Source organism: Nannospalax galili, unplaced genomic scaffold (genome assembly GCF_000622305.1).
Source record: "Nannospalax galili isolate Female #2095 unplaced genomic scaffold, S.galili_v1.0 scaffold280, whole genome shotgun sequence".
Taxonomy (NCBI): Eukaryota; Metazoa; Chordata; class Mammalia; order Rodentia; family Spalacidae; genus Nannospalax; species Nannospalax galili.
This window is the reverse complement of record NW_008347808.1, coordinates 6312607-6324492: the sequence shown is the minus strand read 5'-3', so window position 1 is coordinate 6324492 and position 11886 is coordinate 6312607. Positions and strand designations below refer to the sequence as shown.

Below are 11886 nucleotides of genomic sequence, written 5' to 3'. Positions count from 1 at the left end.
CCTACTTGTCCGTTTTTGTCTTAGCTTCCCACCCGCTGTCTACATGAGTGGTCATTCCCAGGCCAGCTGTGCACTGGCCACCTTCTTAGCACAGAGACTCACAAGCAGCAAGCACAAAGGAACTTGCTCCTCGAGGGGAAGGCTGGCCTGGAAGCAGACTCTGCACGGAACCCAGAGAATTAAATAAATGGAAAAGCCACACCGTGCCCTCAGAGTCTGGAGTCAAGGACGCAAGTCTCCGAACCTGCACAGAAAACAGGTGGCATTCATCAAATACGTCACTGTGATGACTGACATTGCCCTCTTGGGGTGAATGACCACAAGGTGGAGCTACAACGCAAGCCAGCATGACGCGCCAGGGCCGCCAGGAGTGCTGCCGCTCGGTTTCTGCTTGCCCTGGGGTAGTACTCCCATCGTCCGCCTGCTAATCTCCCCATTGGTGACCTTTCAATGTCATGTTACTTCCAACTGTAGATGGAATAGCTTCTTTCCAGCCCCTGCACCAAAATCATTAGACTGTGACTCAATGACAATTAAATTCACTGAATAACAGATTAACAAGCAAGATAGAGGAACCATTCACTTCTCACAATAAAAGCCACCCTTAGGCACAGAATTACATAGCTAAATAGGCTCTTTAGATCCCAACCTGTACACAAGAAAGCAGCTAACTTGCAAGAGTGGAGATAAAAAGGGTATGGAGTGTCGTCCATCCAGAAAAGTCCATTTTGCCATTTTTTTTCAGTCACAAAGCTACCCACCCTGACACACCCTGTGCCTTCTACCCAAGTACAAGTGCACACAAGCCTGAGGCATTATCTTGGTAATCTCTTTCGACTTTCTCATTCTAATTTCAATTTGAAATTCCTGACACTCACTGTCTTCCCAACTACTTCATGTCAAAATGCCAAAGGTAGCAAATTCCATGGCAGCTTGAGACATGCCCACCATCTGAACAGAGAGCCCTCTTGGGTCAAAACCTCCTGTTCGAAAAGCTTCCCTCTTCCAAACTCGTTAACCCAGGATATTCCACTTCAGCTCCTTTCCTTCCCTTTGACTGCAGCTGGTGAGGGCCAGGGCAGGGCATTCACTCTGTGGTGAAATTGTTGATCTTGGTCAGCAGCACAGCTGTTTCTCTGCCTGGGGAGGTGGGGAGAGGTGGGTCATGTAGGGAGTTAACCAAGGGGAAAATAGGAGAAAAAGAGAAGGGAAGGCGCTTCATTCTTACCAGTTTTCTCTCTCTCAGCACGTCTCCTATAAAGAGAAAAGCCTTTCCATTGTGAGTTCAGCCAGCCCATAGCAAGACTTTCAACCCAGGGGATCCCCAAACTGTTTTCCCAAGGATCAAACCAATTTGGTGGTATAAGGAAGGCCCAAGAATTGAAACGGACCAATCCCTAATTCAAGGCCGCATATATGAGTTAGAATCAGCCTCATAGGACCAGGGACCTGGGGGGAAGTGAGGACCCAGAAAGCTGAGGCACAGCACTCACCTTTGGAGGAGGAAGGCCCACAAAAGCAGCAGGATGGATACAGAATTGGTAATGATACATATCATTAAATATGTTCGAGGAGGCTATGGGAATAGGAAAAGGGCCATCAGTGGGCAGAGTCCCAAGGGTAGCATATGGTGGAAAGTAAGTATGGAAGAGGACAGGTTGAAGGAGAATCAGAGAAGGGAAAAGAGAAGCAATGGCAGTTTCAGAGCCCTTACAATGAGCCAGGTGGGGTGATGTATCTGCTGCAGCAGCTGGCAGTCATTGGTGGTGACTGAATCCACCCCTGCACACCAGAGCAGGGAGAAGAGCCAGGCCTTGTTCACTACAAATAGGTTCACTGAGACGTTATCCTGGTGCAATGCTCTGTGGAAGTGGGGAAGAAACAGGGAACATGTAGAATTTGGTGCAGGAGGCATGGAGGCAGCTTGTGCCTGTGCTTGAAGGACAGCGTTATTGCCACAGGATATCAGTTCTAACTTTGCATGGCAGCCCTTGACCAAAGGTGATTTTCTTCGCATATCTGAACTTTGTCTCCTGGTAGATTCCCTCTATAAGCCCTATCTCTGTATCCTGGAACAACACAAATATGCGTCTCCCTTTTGTCTCATATAGCAGCCCTTTGGATGTCTGAGGAACAGAAGCCACATCTCTCTGAGGGATTTCTTCTCTAGGCCCGTCAACCCCAGCTTATCCAACCATTACTCTTGGGTTTTATTTCCTTCATTATACAATGTTTTCTAATCTGATCTGAATGCAATGGACCAATGCTACTTTGAAAATATGGGGCCTGCCTTTTGAACACTGATATCTCAGATAAGCTTGGAGCAGCTTTGAGCAGAGTCAAACAATCTCTTCCTGTTTCTGAACACTAGTGCTGCATGAGGGCAGCCCAGAGTCGGTTTAGTGTCTGACAATGTCTTCTTGCACTATTGAGTCATTATGCCCCATTGTTTAATCAAAGCCTTGACCTTTTCTAGGCCTGTTTCTGCTGAGGCCAGTGTCTCTGCTCTTATGTTTTTTTTTTTTCTGTCTTTTTGAGACAGTGTCTCCCTCTAGCCCCAGCTGGCCTGGAACTTGGTATGTAGACCAGGCTGGCCTCAAATTCACAGAGATCTGCTTGCCTCTGCCTCCCAAGTGCTGGGATTAAAGGTATGTGCCACCACCCCGGCTTCCTTTCTTATGTTAATACAATTGAAACTCTTCTATTTTTTTAGACATGGTCTCACTATGCAGTCCATGCTGGCCTCAAATGTGCAATTCTCCTGCTTCAGTCTCCCATGTGCTGGGATTACAGGCATGTGCCACCATAGCCAACTGTAATTGAAAGTTTTTTAGCTTCAAATATAGGTTTGCATCTATTCCTGTTGCATTTCATCTGTCTAGATATGGCCCATTGTTTTAAAACACTTAAGGCTTCTAGGGTTTTGATTCCATTATCAGTTCATGTCTTTTGGAAACATGATCAGTAGTCAATGTAGACCAGACCAAGACCAAAGCAATAGCTTCTATGTTGTGTCTCCCTCTATGATGACAACTTAGAGAAATACTTAGGTTCACTTAGTGAAATATTAGGTTCACTTAGTGAAATACTTGAAATACTTAACTGAGCTGCCACTCAGTTCACTTTTCTGTCTGACCCCAGGAACACTGTAAAAGACCTTAGCAATAACATGCTTGGAAAGCAGTCTTGTTTCCTGCTCACATCTGGGACTCTCTCCTCTGGATCCATTCTCTCTTATACTGATCTCTGTGATGCAGAATAATGCTAAAATCCTTCCCATGCCTACAAGGTCTTTTCCAGTTTGGTCTCTGCTTATTTCTTTAGCCTCACTTTCCTCTCTCTTGCTCATTATGCCATCCCTGCTCTTCTGCTGCTCTTCCCGTTAGCAACTTTTAATTCTCTGACACTCAGCTCAAGACATCATCTATTTAGATGCTTCCTAATGTGGCTGCCCTAGCCCCTTACTCCAAACCCCAATCAGTACTGCATTATGTTTTGATATGCATATCTAATGTACATGTATCTTAGGTGATTATTTATATCTTTCACTAGTTCCTAAATTCCATGAAAGCTGGAATTTTATCAGTATTTATTGTAGCTTACAATAAACACTACCTGATACTGTAGCAAGTATTCAGTAGACATCCATTGGGGGAATGACTGAGGCTGCTTTTCTTCTCCCTGCATTGTTTCTTCCCTGGCAGCAAACCTTGAGATCCCCTTGATTCCTTTCCTCAGGCACTCACTTGATATCCAGCAATGGCAGGTCTTGATAGGGGAGGTTGAGAAAATGGGGCCTCTCAGTCCTGTTGCCTCTCTGGTGTCCATATATCTGGCGCATTCTGGGTGCTCGTTGTTGGACATTAGCACGATCTTCATCTGGTAGCCAAAGGATCTGTGGTTAAGGCAAAATGAGCATGAAGCTGAGAAAGACCTATGGATTCCAGGGACAAAGGTAGGCACAAAGAGGTTTGATCACAGAATGGGGTATGTGAACTGGGGTGGGGGCAGGAGGGAGCCTCAAAATCATCAAGGCCTATGGAAGACAGAGTGGGAAGAGGGGTAAAGGGGGGACCTTGAGAGGCCAGGGCAACATCACCATGGCTTGAGGCACGCTTGCACTCAACACAGTCTCCAATGTCTGATTCACAAAAGTGTCATAGTGTGTGTGGTTTCTTGGGGGTCGGCGCAAGTCAAACATGATGGAAAGGTTGAGGGCTGCTGCTTTCTTCAATAGCTCTTTTAATGCTGGTACTGTCTGATTCTTAGCCTCCTCCCGATCCAGGCCTGACAGCTCTTTGGCCTCCCAGAAGGGTTGCCTCTATAAGAAAGGAAAATCAAAGCCAGGTGTGGTGGCACACACCTCTAATCCCAGTACTTGGGAGGCAGAGGCAGGTGGATCTCTGTGAGTTCCAGGACAGCTGGGGCTACAGGGAGACCCCTGTCTCAAAAACAACAAAAAAGGGGCTGGAGAGATAACTCAGTGGTTAAGAGCACTGACTGCTCTTGCAGAGGACCTGGGTTTGATTCCCAGCACCCACATGGCAGCTAACAACCGTCCTAACTCCAGTTCCAGGGGATCTGATGCTCTCTTCTGACCTCCAGTGGCATTGCATGACATGGGTGCATGTACAGACATGCAGGCAATACAATTATACACAGAAAATAAAAATAAATAATTTTTAAAAAATATTTTTTATTTATTATTTTTTCCTGCAGTGCCTGCAGAGGACAGAAGAGGGTGTCAGATCCCCTGGAACTGGAGTTATGGACGGTTGGTAGCTGCCATGTGGGTGCTGGGAGATTCGAACCTGGGTCTTCTGCAGGAGCAGCCAGTGCTCTTAACTGCTGAGCCATCTCTCCAGCCCCCAGTTTCCCAACTTCTTTTTTCCTACTACACAGTCTCTTGAGTCTCACAGAGATCTCTGTGCTCTTGACCCTTTGGTTTCCTCCTGGTCCTTCAGCCCCTTTCTGACTGCACCTGTATTCATAACCACAGTCTCTCAGCTTGAATTACTTCCCACAGTACTTTCAAGAGATGACTCTCCTGCTTCACCTGTCCTACACCTCCCAAACTCTGATTCAGTCTTACAGTTGTCTGCCTCCTCCACCCCTAGAACTGGAGGCTGTGCATTGCCATGAGCAGACCACAGCTTGGGAACTATTGGCATTTTACTCCTTGTTTCTGCTCACTGTGGCTTGACAAAACTTTTACCTGCTCTTGACAGGCTTTTTCTCTCATTCCTGCTTGTAGTTGTTCCAAGCCTCTTCTCTCCTTAATTAACCTCCTCACCTAAGTGCTGACATGGATAAAGCTGGCTAACACTGTGAGTGTTTGCTATGTTTAGGTACTTCATGCGTGTGGACTGACAGTCTGTCCCATAATCCTTCAAGGTAAGTGCTATTATTATTATACCTGCTGTACGAATGAGGCAATGGAGGTACCGATTGTCTAAGGAATGTTGCCCAGAGTCATATAGCTAGCAAGTGCTGAAGTCACAGTTCAAATACAGTCTTTTTTCTTAATCACTTTGATTTGCCATCATACATAGAGTTAAATTTATAAAAGAAAAAGCTAATTGCAAGAGTCTATGTTGTGATCTTATTTTTGTAAAATAAATATATATGTGTATGTGTATGTGAATGTGTATGTGTGTATTGCCTGCATGTATGTAAGTGTATCCATGAATACAATGCCTATAGAAAACAGAAGTGGGTGCAGTGACTATTTCAGACAGGTTGAGTTATGGGAGACTCCAGTTCATAGATTATTTCTCTTATGTTTAATTTTTTTTTACAATGAACAAGTATGTTGTTGCTTTTTTGAATGTTTTTAATATTTCTTTTTATTTTTATTTCTGTGTCTGTGTGTATACACACGTGTGCCAGTGCCCATGGATTCCAGAAGAGGGCACTGGATCCCCAGGGCTGGAGTTAACAGGCAGTTGTGAGTCACCCAACATGGGTGCTGGGATCCAAACTCAGGCATGCTGCAAGAACAGCAAGTGCTCTTAACTGCTGAGCCGTCTTTCTAGCTTTTTGACATAGGGTCTCATTATGCAGCCCTGGCTGGCCTGGAACTCACCATGTAGACCAGGCTGGTCTCGAACTCAGAGATCTGCCTGTCTTCCAAGTGCTGGGATTAAAGATGTGCACCACCACGCCAAGTTTAGAGTGATTACTTTTGTAATCAGGAAAAGACATACTATAAAGCTAAAGTAGCTTTTAAAATACTTTTCATCATCTAGAGGGCTAAAGTCCACACTTCTGGGTAAAACATTCAAAATTCTTCAGGATTAAGCCTCTGTTTCCCATTACTCCCACAAATTGGATCTCCCATTTAAATTGAGCCTCTTTTTGTCCTCTCCCCAGGAGAAGTATTTTTATTGCTCTGTTTCCTATTCAACTTGTCTTTTGAGTAGGCTCTCTTCCTTACTATGTGGGAGTGACACGAGGGCAGAGACTATGTTCTTATTGGCCACCACAGGGTTCAGCAAGGGCATATTGCTGGAAGGAACTCTGCCCTGAGTGCTGCTGCCAGTGGTGACCTCTTCCCAGCTGGTATCCTCACCTCTAGGAACCAGGATCCAGCATTGAGTCTCTGCAGTTCAGCCCAGGAGAAGTCACTGCTGTGGGCTGTGATTCGCTCTGGAAACACAGAGGCTACATCCGTGGTCCTGCTCAGCCGCTCATCATGCATAAGAAAGGGGACTCCATCGGAGCTGAGGGCACAAGAAGCATCAGCATCCAAGTTCTGGGGTTGCTTGTCTTTTTCTGAGTGTTTCCGCTGTGTCCCTCAACCCCCTAGGCCTTTGGGCCCCACCCTCTATCACCTGACCATCACATCCGTCTCAAATACAGTAGCTCCACATTCAGCTGTCTTCCGCAAGGACATCAGGGTGTTCTCCGGGGCCAGCTAGGAAAGGGAGTTGGTGAGGAGGCAGCAGAGATGGTGGGGAGCCTGGAAACCCACAGGCCTAGGGGAGCAGACCCTCTCCTACTTGCCTAGCCTTCTGCCCATCACTCACCATGGGGGCTCCTCGGTGTCCCACCAGCCCAGGTTTTGGGGGTAAGTCTCTGAGTTCCATGATGCAGGGTGAGGAGATGCATAGGGGGGCCAGGTAAACAAGCAGGGTGATTCCAAAAAATAGGACCAGTAGCAGAATCTTGGGACCTGTAGAGTGTTGGGGACAGGCATTGGGGAAAATGGCACCAGGGAAGGGGAAGTTCTAGGGGCTGAAGGCAGAGCTCAGATGCAGGAAATTGGATGAGAAGTGGGAGGCAGAGGCACTGGTGGCCAGTGATGGGGAGTAGGGGTGGAGTTAGCACCTCTTGGATAGATGCGGTAGAAGGTATCAGCCACGGGCCAGGCCAGGAAGGTGATTCCAGCGACTGCTCCAATGTGAAGGAATGGGGCTGTGGCCTGTGGACGAGAGCTGGTAAGGAGGGCTTTTCTTCCTATTGTCCCTCCCTCTTCTCCTCTTAGGGAATGACTTTGGAGTTCAGAGCTACCTGCAGTCTTGTGGGACCAAGAGCAATATAATGTTCCAGAATTGGTCATGGGCCAAGGCTCCCACTTAGACACTGGAGATCAGACACTCACCTGCAGTGACAAATGTAAACTACACCACTCCTGCTGCCATTGGATGTCCAGTCCCACAAGGCCAGTGGCCACAAGAAGTATAATGAGGAGCAGCAGCACCTGGAGGCCAGGGATGGATGGGTTCTTCTTTGTCAGCCTAGGCTCATGGCTACCTGAGCTACCCCTCATTCTGTTGACATAGATTTCTTTCCTTCCCTGGACACATCCATTATCCTTTCACCCAACAAATATTTACTGGATTTCAGGTCCTAAGCTGAATCCCAAGGATAGAAAAGTGAAGTCCTCAGGAAATAGCCAATGGAGAATTGGACCCAGTTCCCCCTCCTCCTCATTGCCCTCCTTTGTACCTTGTGGAGACTGTGCAGGTGCAGAGGCTGTCCACAGAGCTGCAGGAGCAGGGCCAGGAGCTGGGAGCAGAAGGTAGGGGCACTTAGGAGGCTCCAGGAGAAGGCAAGTTTGCTTAGGGGGGCTTTGCAGGCTGGCATCTCTTTCTCACACCAAAATTACCCTCCCCTTTCAGTGGCTAGGATGACAACAAGGGGGAAAGAACAGGAAGAAGGGCTGAGGTGGGTTAGGTGGACTATCTCTGGACCCACCAATAGCAGGGATGCATAGGTGACCAACAGAGAGATGACCAGCAGGAATACCAAGGACCAGTCCATCCAATGTCCCCAGTGGTGGAACAGGAATCTGAGAAGAGAGGAAGGTTTTCAAGTCAGGCAGTGACCTGAGGGGAGTTCAGGTGGGTAGATCCAGGAAAATAACTAGATGGGATGGAGGGAAAAATGCTTCATGGGGCCAAGGTCTCCAGGGATTGGAGGGATTTTCTAAGGAGGTTGGGTAAAGGGAGAGATGGGCTTGAGGGGTTGGGTAGGGCTGGGGATGACTCCAGGGTGGGGGTGGGGGGTAGAGGGGCAGGAGCACACAGGTGTTCTAGAGTAGGGAGTAGGTTGACAGGTATTCTGAGGAAGGGGTGGGGAGTCATGACACACTCATTGAAGTTGTGCAGGTCATTGAGAAGGATGAGCCCGATGTACAGCCAGCCAAGGGACAGGAGGAAGGTGAGGAAGAGCAGGGCAAACCAGATACAGTCACACTGCAAAGGGGCAGGAGAGAAGCTCTCAGCCGATCCCCACTTCATGTTCAAGAGCCCCAGTGATGCACTGGGCTGCTCTGTCCTGGGCAACTCTTCCTATATTTGAGGAAGACTTTCTTCCTGGGGAGAGAAAACCCTTCCTCCCAGCTGCCTATGAGCACAATTGGCCTCCATATTCCCTGCAGTCAGCCTTTGCCTTCTGACTCCCCCCCCCCCCCCCCCGCCACATTCCCACTCCACCTTGCTGGTTTGCATCCTCTCATTGGGGCATTTCCTCCAGTGGCAGCTATACAGGCAGTGGAGACAGCGAGCCCAGGCAGAGCAGCAGCCAGGAGACTCGGCCATGGTGAAGGCCTGAGGGAAGGGACACTCAGTCATCAGGGACCCTGATAGAAGGCAGATCCCAGCCTCCCTTCCCATGCGTCTGGGGCTGATGCAGGGGTAGGAACCTGGGGTGCTGTTTAGCAAGGAGTGTTGTCACAGGCCAGGCCCAGAGTTTTGGATTAGATGAGGTGAACTGCCCTGGCTCCAAGCCTCATTAAGAGGCACAGTGTCTGGAAACTTGCATTTCCCTTTATTTTTGATACCTGGGAAGTCAGTGGGATATCCAGGAGGTTCGCCTTTTTGCAGGCAGAATGTGTACCCACTCTCACCAGCTCCTTCCTATTTAACAGCATCCAGATCTGGGTTTGGAATGCTTGCTCAGAGTAACTTAGGAGAAATTGCCCCAGGGTGGGGCAAACTCTGTTCTGCAAGTTAAAGCAGATCTGGCAAAGCTTGAGGCAGCCCTATGCAGCCTTCCACCCCAGGAAGCAGGAGTAACCTGAAGCAGAGGTTCCTGCTCTGACCCTGGGCTAAGGAAGGCACAGCCAGTTGACTAGTTGCCATGGATACAGAGATTGTACTAACCACAAAGCCCTGCCTGAAACATTCAATGTGTCTACTTCCCAGGGGGCAAGGGGCACTGGCAATAAGAGGAGGACTTGAGAGGAGCAGGTTGCCTGGGTCACTCACCCGTTCCTAGCCTAAAGGAACCTCTTTCCTACCTGTACAGTCTAGGAAATCTACGTCCTCCCAACGTAGCCTTGCCCTTTCCTGCCCAGTCATCCTGCAGACCACCCCCCCGCGACCCGCTCCAACCAGAAACCCAGCTCCTGTCTTCCCCCTCTCAGGGGCCCCACCCTCTGAATTAGCTTTAGTGAAAGTACAATAGGCACGGGGGGCAAAGGTGTGCGAGTGTGTGTGTGGGGTGTGGTTGTCTTGGGGCAGGGGATTCTGGTGTGTCTGGCTGAGACCAAGCGGATCCCTAAATTGGGCTGGGCCTGTGAATGTGATTCTATATGAGACGGTGTGGGATTCCTAGCAGGTGAGACTTCTACTATTGAAACAGCCAATGTAAACGGGGTGTGATTGTGTGATTTGTGTTGGTATAGGGACAAATGTGTGCACTAGTGGCTGCCAGTACACATGGGTTTCAAGATGACTGAATAGGTAAAGGAGTCCCCCTCCGGTGGGGTGTGCGTGTGTATACAGCGGGATAGGGCCCCTTGTCCAGGCTTCTCTGAAGTTATGAAGTCTTAAGGGGTGCTCAATGGCTGGGCTCCTACAAGGAGGAAAGGTGTGGCTAGTCCTGAAACTGCCCCTTACTCTAAGCTCCCCTTGGGAAAGGAGGGCTGGGCAACGGAGTGGAGTATGTGGGAGGGCGCCGAGCTGGGGTAAGAAACTTTCACTCTGAACCCCTTCCCAGGAGACTGAAGTCAACCCAAAAGGAGGGCCCTGCTTCTCCCTCACTCCCAACTGGGTTGCAGTAGCCTGTCCTGGGCACCAATTCACACATTTTGCCTTCTCCAGGCTGTACCCTGGCACCTCAGACTGCCTTCTAGGGTCCTACCTCCCTTCAGGAGCTAACTGGAGGATGGAATTAGGATCTAGAGAGCCTGAAAAACCCCAAGAAGGAGGTCTGACAGGAGTGGTACCCACCCCCTGGGACCAATACCTGCCTGCTGGATCCGCTCTTCACGCCCCTCTACCCAGTTCCCACCCGTGGTCCCCAGCCTTCCCGAGCCCTCACACCTTTACTCAGCGCAGTTCTGCTTCCCAGCTCCTCTCCGAGTTGTCTGCCTCCTCCCTCTCCCAGTCCTTGGCTCAGCCTCACCGGTCAAACAGGTGTCACTGTTGCCACCTACAGGAAGATCTGTGGGTCCACTCCGAAGGCCTGCCGCGGCTCTAAGGGCCTGAGCCCAGCCATGGTGGGAAGTTGGGAGGGAGCAAGTGGGAGGGAGAGCAGATTTGCTTCTTTTCTCGCCAGTGCTGGCGGTCAGGGGGCTTGGGGTGAGGAATTCCTTTGTGCAGCCTTCCCCATGCCTCTGTCCCTCCTCCAGTTCCCCTCCCAGCCACTGCCAGAGGCTTTGTCCTGGCTCTGGGAGGCGAGGGCTGAGGGCATAGACAGGGGGGAAGCTGGGGGGAGGTGACCACACAACTTTGCAACTTGGCAGTGAGAAGAAGGGGCCCTGCCAGTACCCTGGAAACGCTTGTGCATATATGAGGAAGTCTAGTCTCAAGCACCCTGGGAGGACAGCTTCCAGTCATTAGCTTCCCTTTCCCCTTGGGCTATTTCCACTTTTGCAAGGTCCATCTGTGAATGACTTTCTGAACACTGGGCAGCAAATTGCCCTGTTTCTGGACCAGGGGTCCCTATGGATCTTGTGGATGCTGAGTGACAGCCCTCCCTCTTCCTCTCCCCCACTGCCATAAGATGTTCATTCAGGACATCATTCTCACAGCCTTGTTCAAGGGCCATCTCAGTCTGTTCAAAAATCGTTTCAGGACTGTACAGTGTGTTGGGGCTCCAGACTTTTAGAAGATGAACATGTATGTACAAGAGATAGTTACTCCATCAGCAGCAGGAGTAGATCTAGGAAGCTGTAGTCAGCTTACTGTACAAAGCAGTTTCCTGTGATCTGGGAGAGGCTTGATGGGCAGCCCCTTCTGCATGTGGCTGATGCAGTGACTTGGGGTCTTGGGGGCTAGCTAGCAGAGTGTTGTTGGGAAAAGATGACTGATTAGGCTCTCCCTTCCCCCTCCACACACTAGATTTCACCAGTGAGAAGACTGGCTCTCTGCTGCCAGAAGCTGGTCCCTCCCTCTCGGCTTTCCCATTGTATCCAGAGGCTCTAGTTGGCAATCA

The 11886-nt window shown here is 49.5% G+C and overlaps 1 protein-coding gene across 1 annotated transcript; it reads right to left on the bottom strand.

Annotated features, from left to right (window-relative positions):
* Positions 1-277: 277 nt before the first annotated feature.
* On the bottom strand, positions 278-11109 carry Gdpd2 (glycerophosphodiester phosphodiesterase domain containing 2). Its single transcript, XM_008844391.3, has 16 exons — positions 10773-11109; positions 8940-9053; positions 8596-8699; positions 8200-8293; positions 7951-8010; positions 7604-7702; positions 7330-7423; positions 7029-7174; positions 6834-6916; positions 6572-6722; positions 4100-4321; positions 3747-3895; positions 1715-1862; positions 1494-1576; positions 1229-1254; positions 278-1140 (listed from the first exon to the last, which is right to left on the bottom strand). The coding sequence occupies exons 2-16, from the start codon at positions 9042-9044 to the stop codon at positions 1088-1090; spliced, it is 1617 nt and encodes a 538-aa protein (XP_008842613.1). The 5' UTR covers positions 9045-9053; positions 10773-11109; the 3' UTR covers positions 278-1087.
* Positions 11110-11886: the final 777 nt, after the last annotated feature.

What these genes read in the sequence shown, in the direction of transcription:
- Gdpd2 (XM_008844391.3), bottom strand. Translation starts at nt 9,044, where the DNA reads ATGGCCGAGTCTCCTGGCTGCTGCTCTGCCTGGGCTCGCTGTCTCCAC. An exon ending in GACCTGCACAACTTCAATGA is followed by an intron (nt 8,294 to 8,595) that starts GTGTGTCATGAC and finishes CTCTCTTCTCAG; the next exon opens with ATTCCTGTTCCACCACTGGG. An exon ending in GAGACGGATGTGATGGTCAG is followed by an intron (nt 6,723 to 6,833) that starts GTGATAGAGGGT and finishes TTGTGCCCTCAG; the next exon opens with CTCCGATGGAGTCCCCTTTC.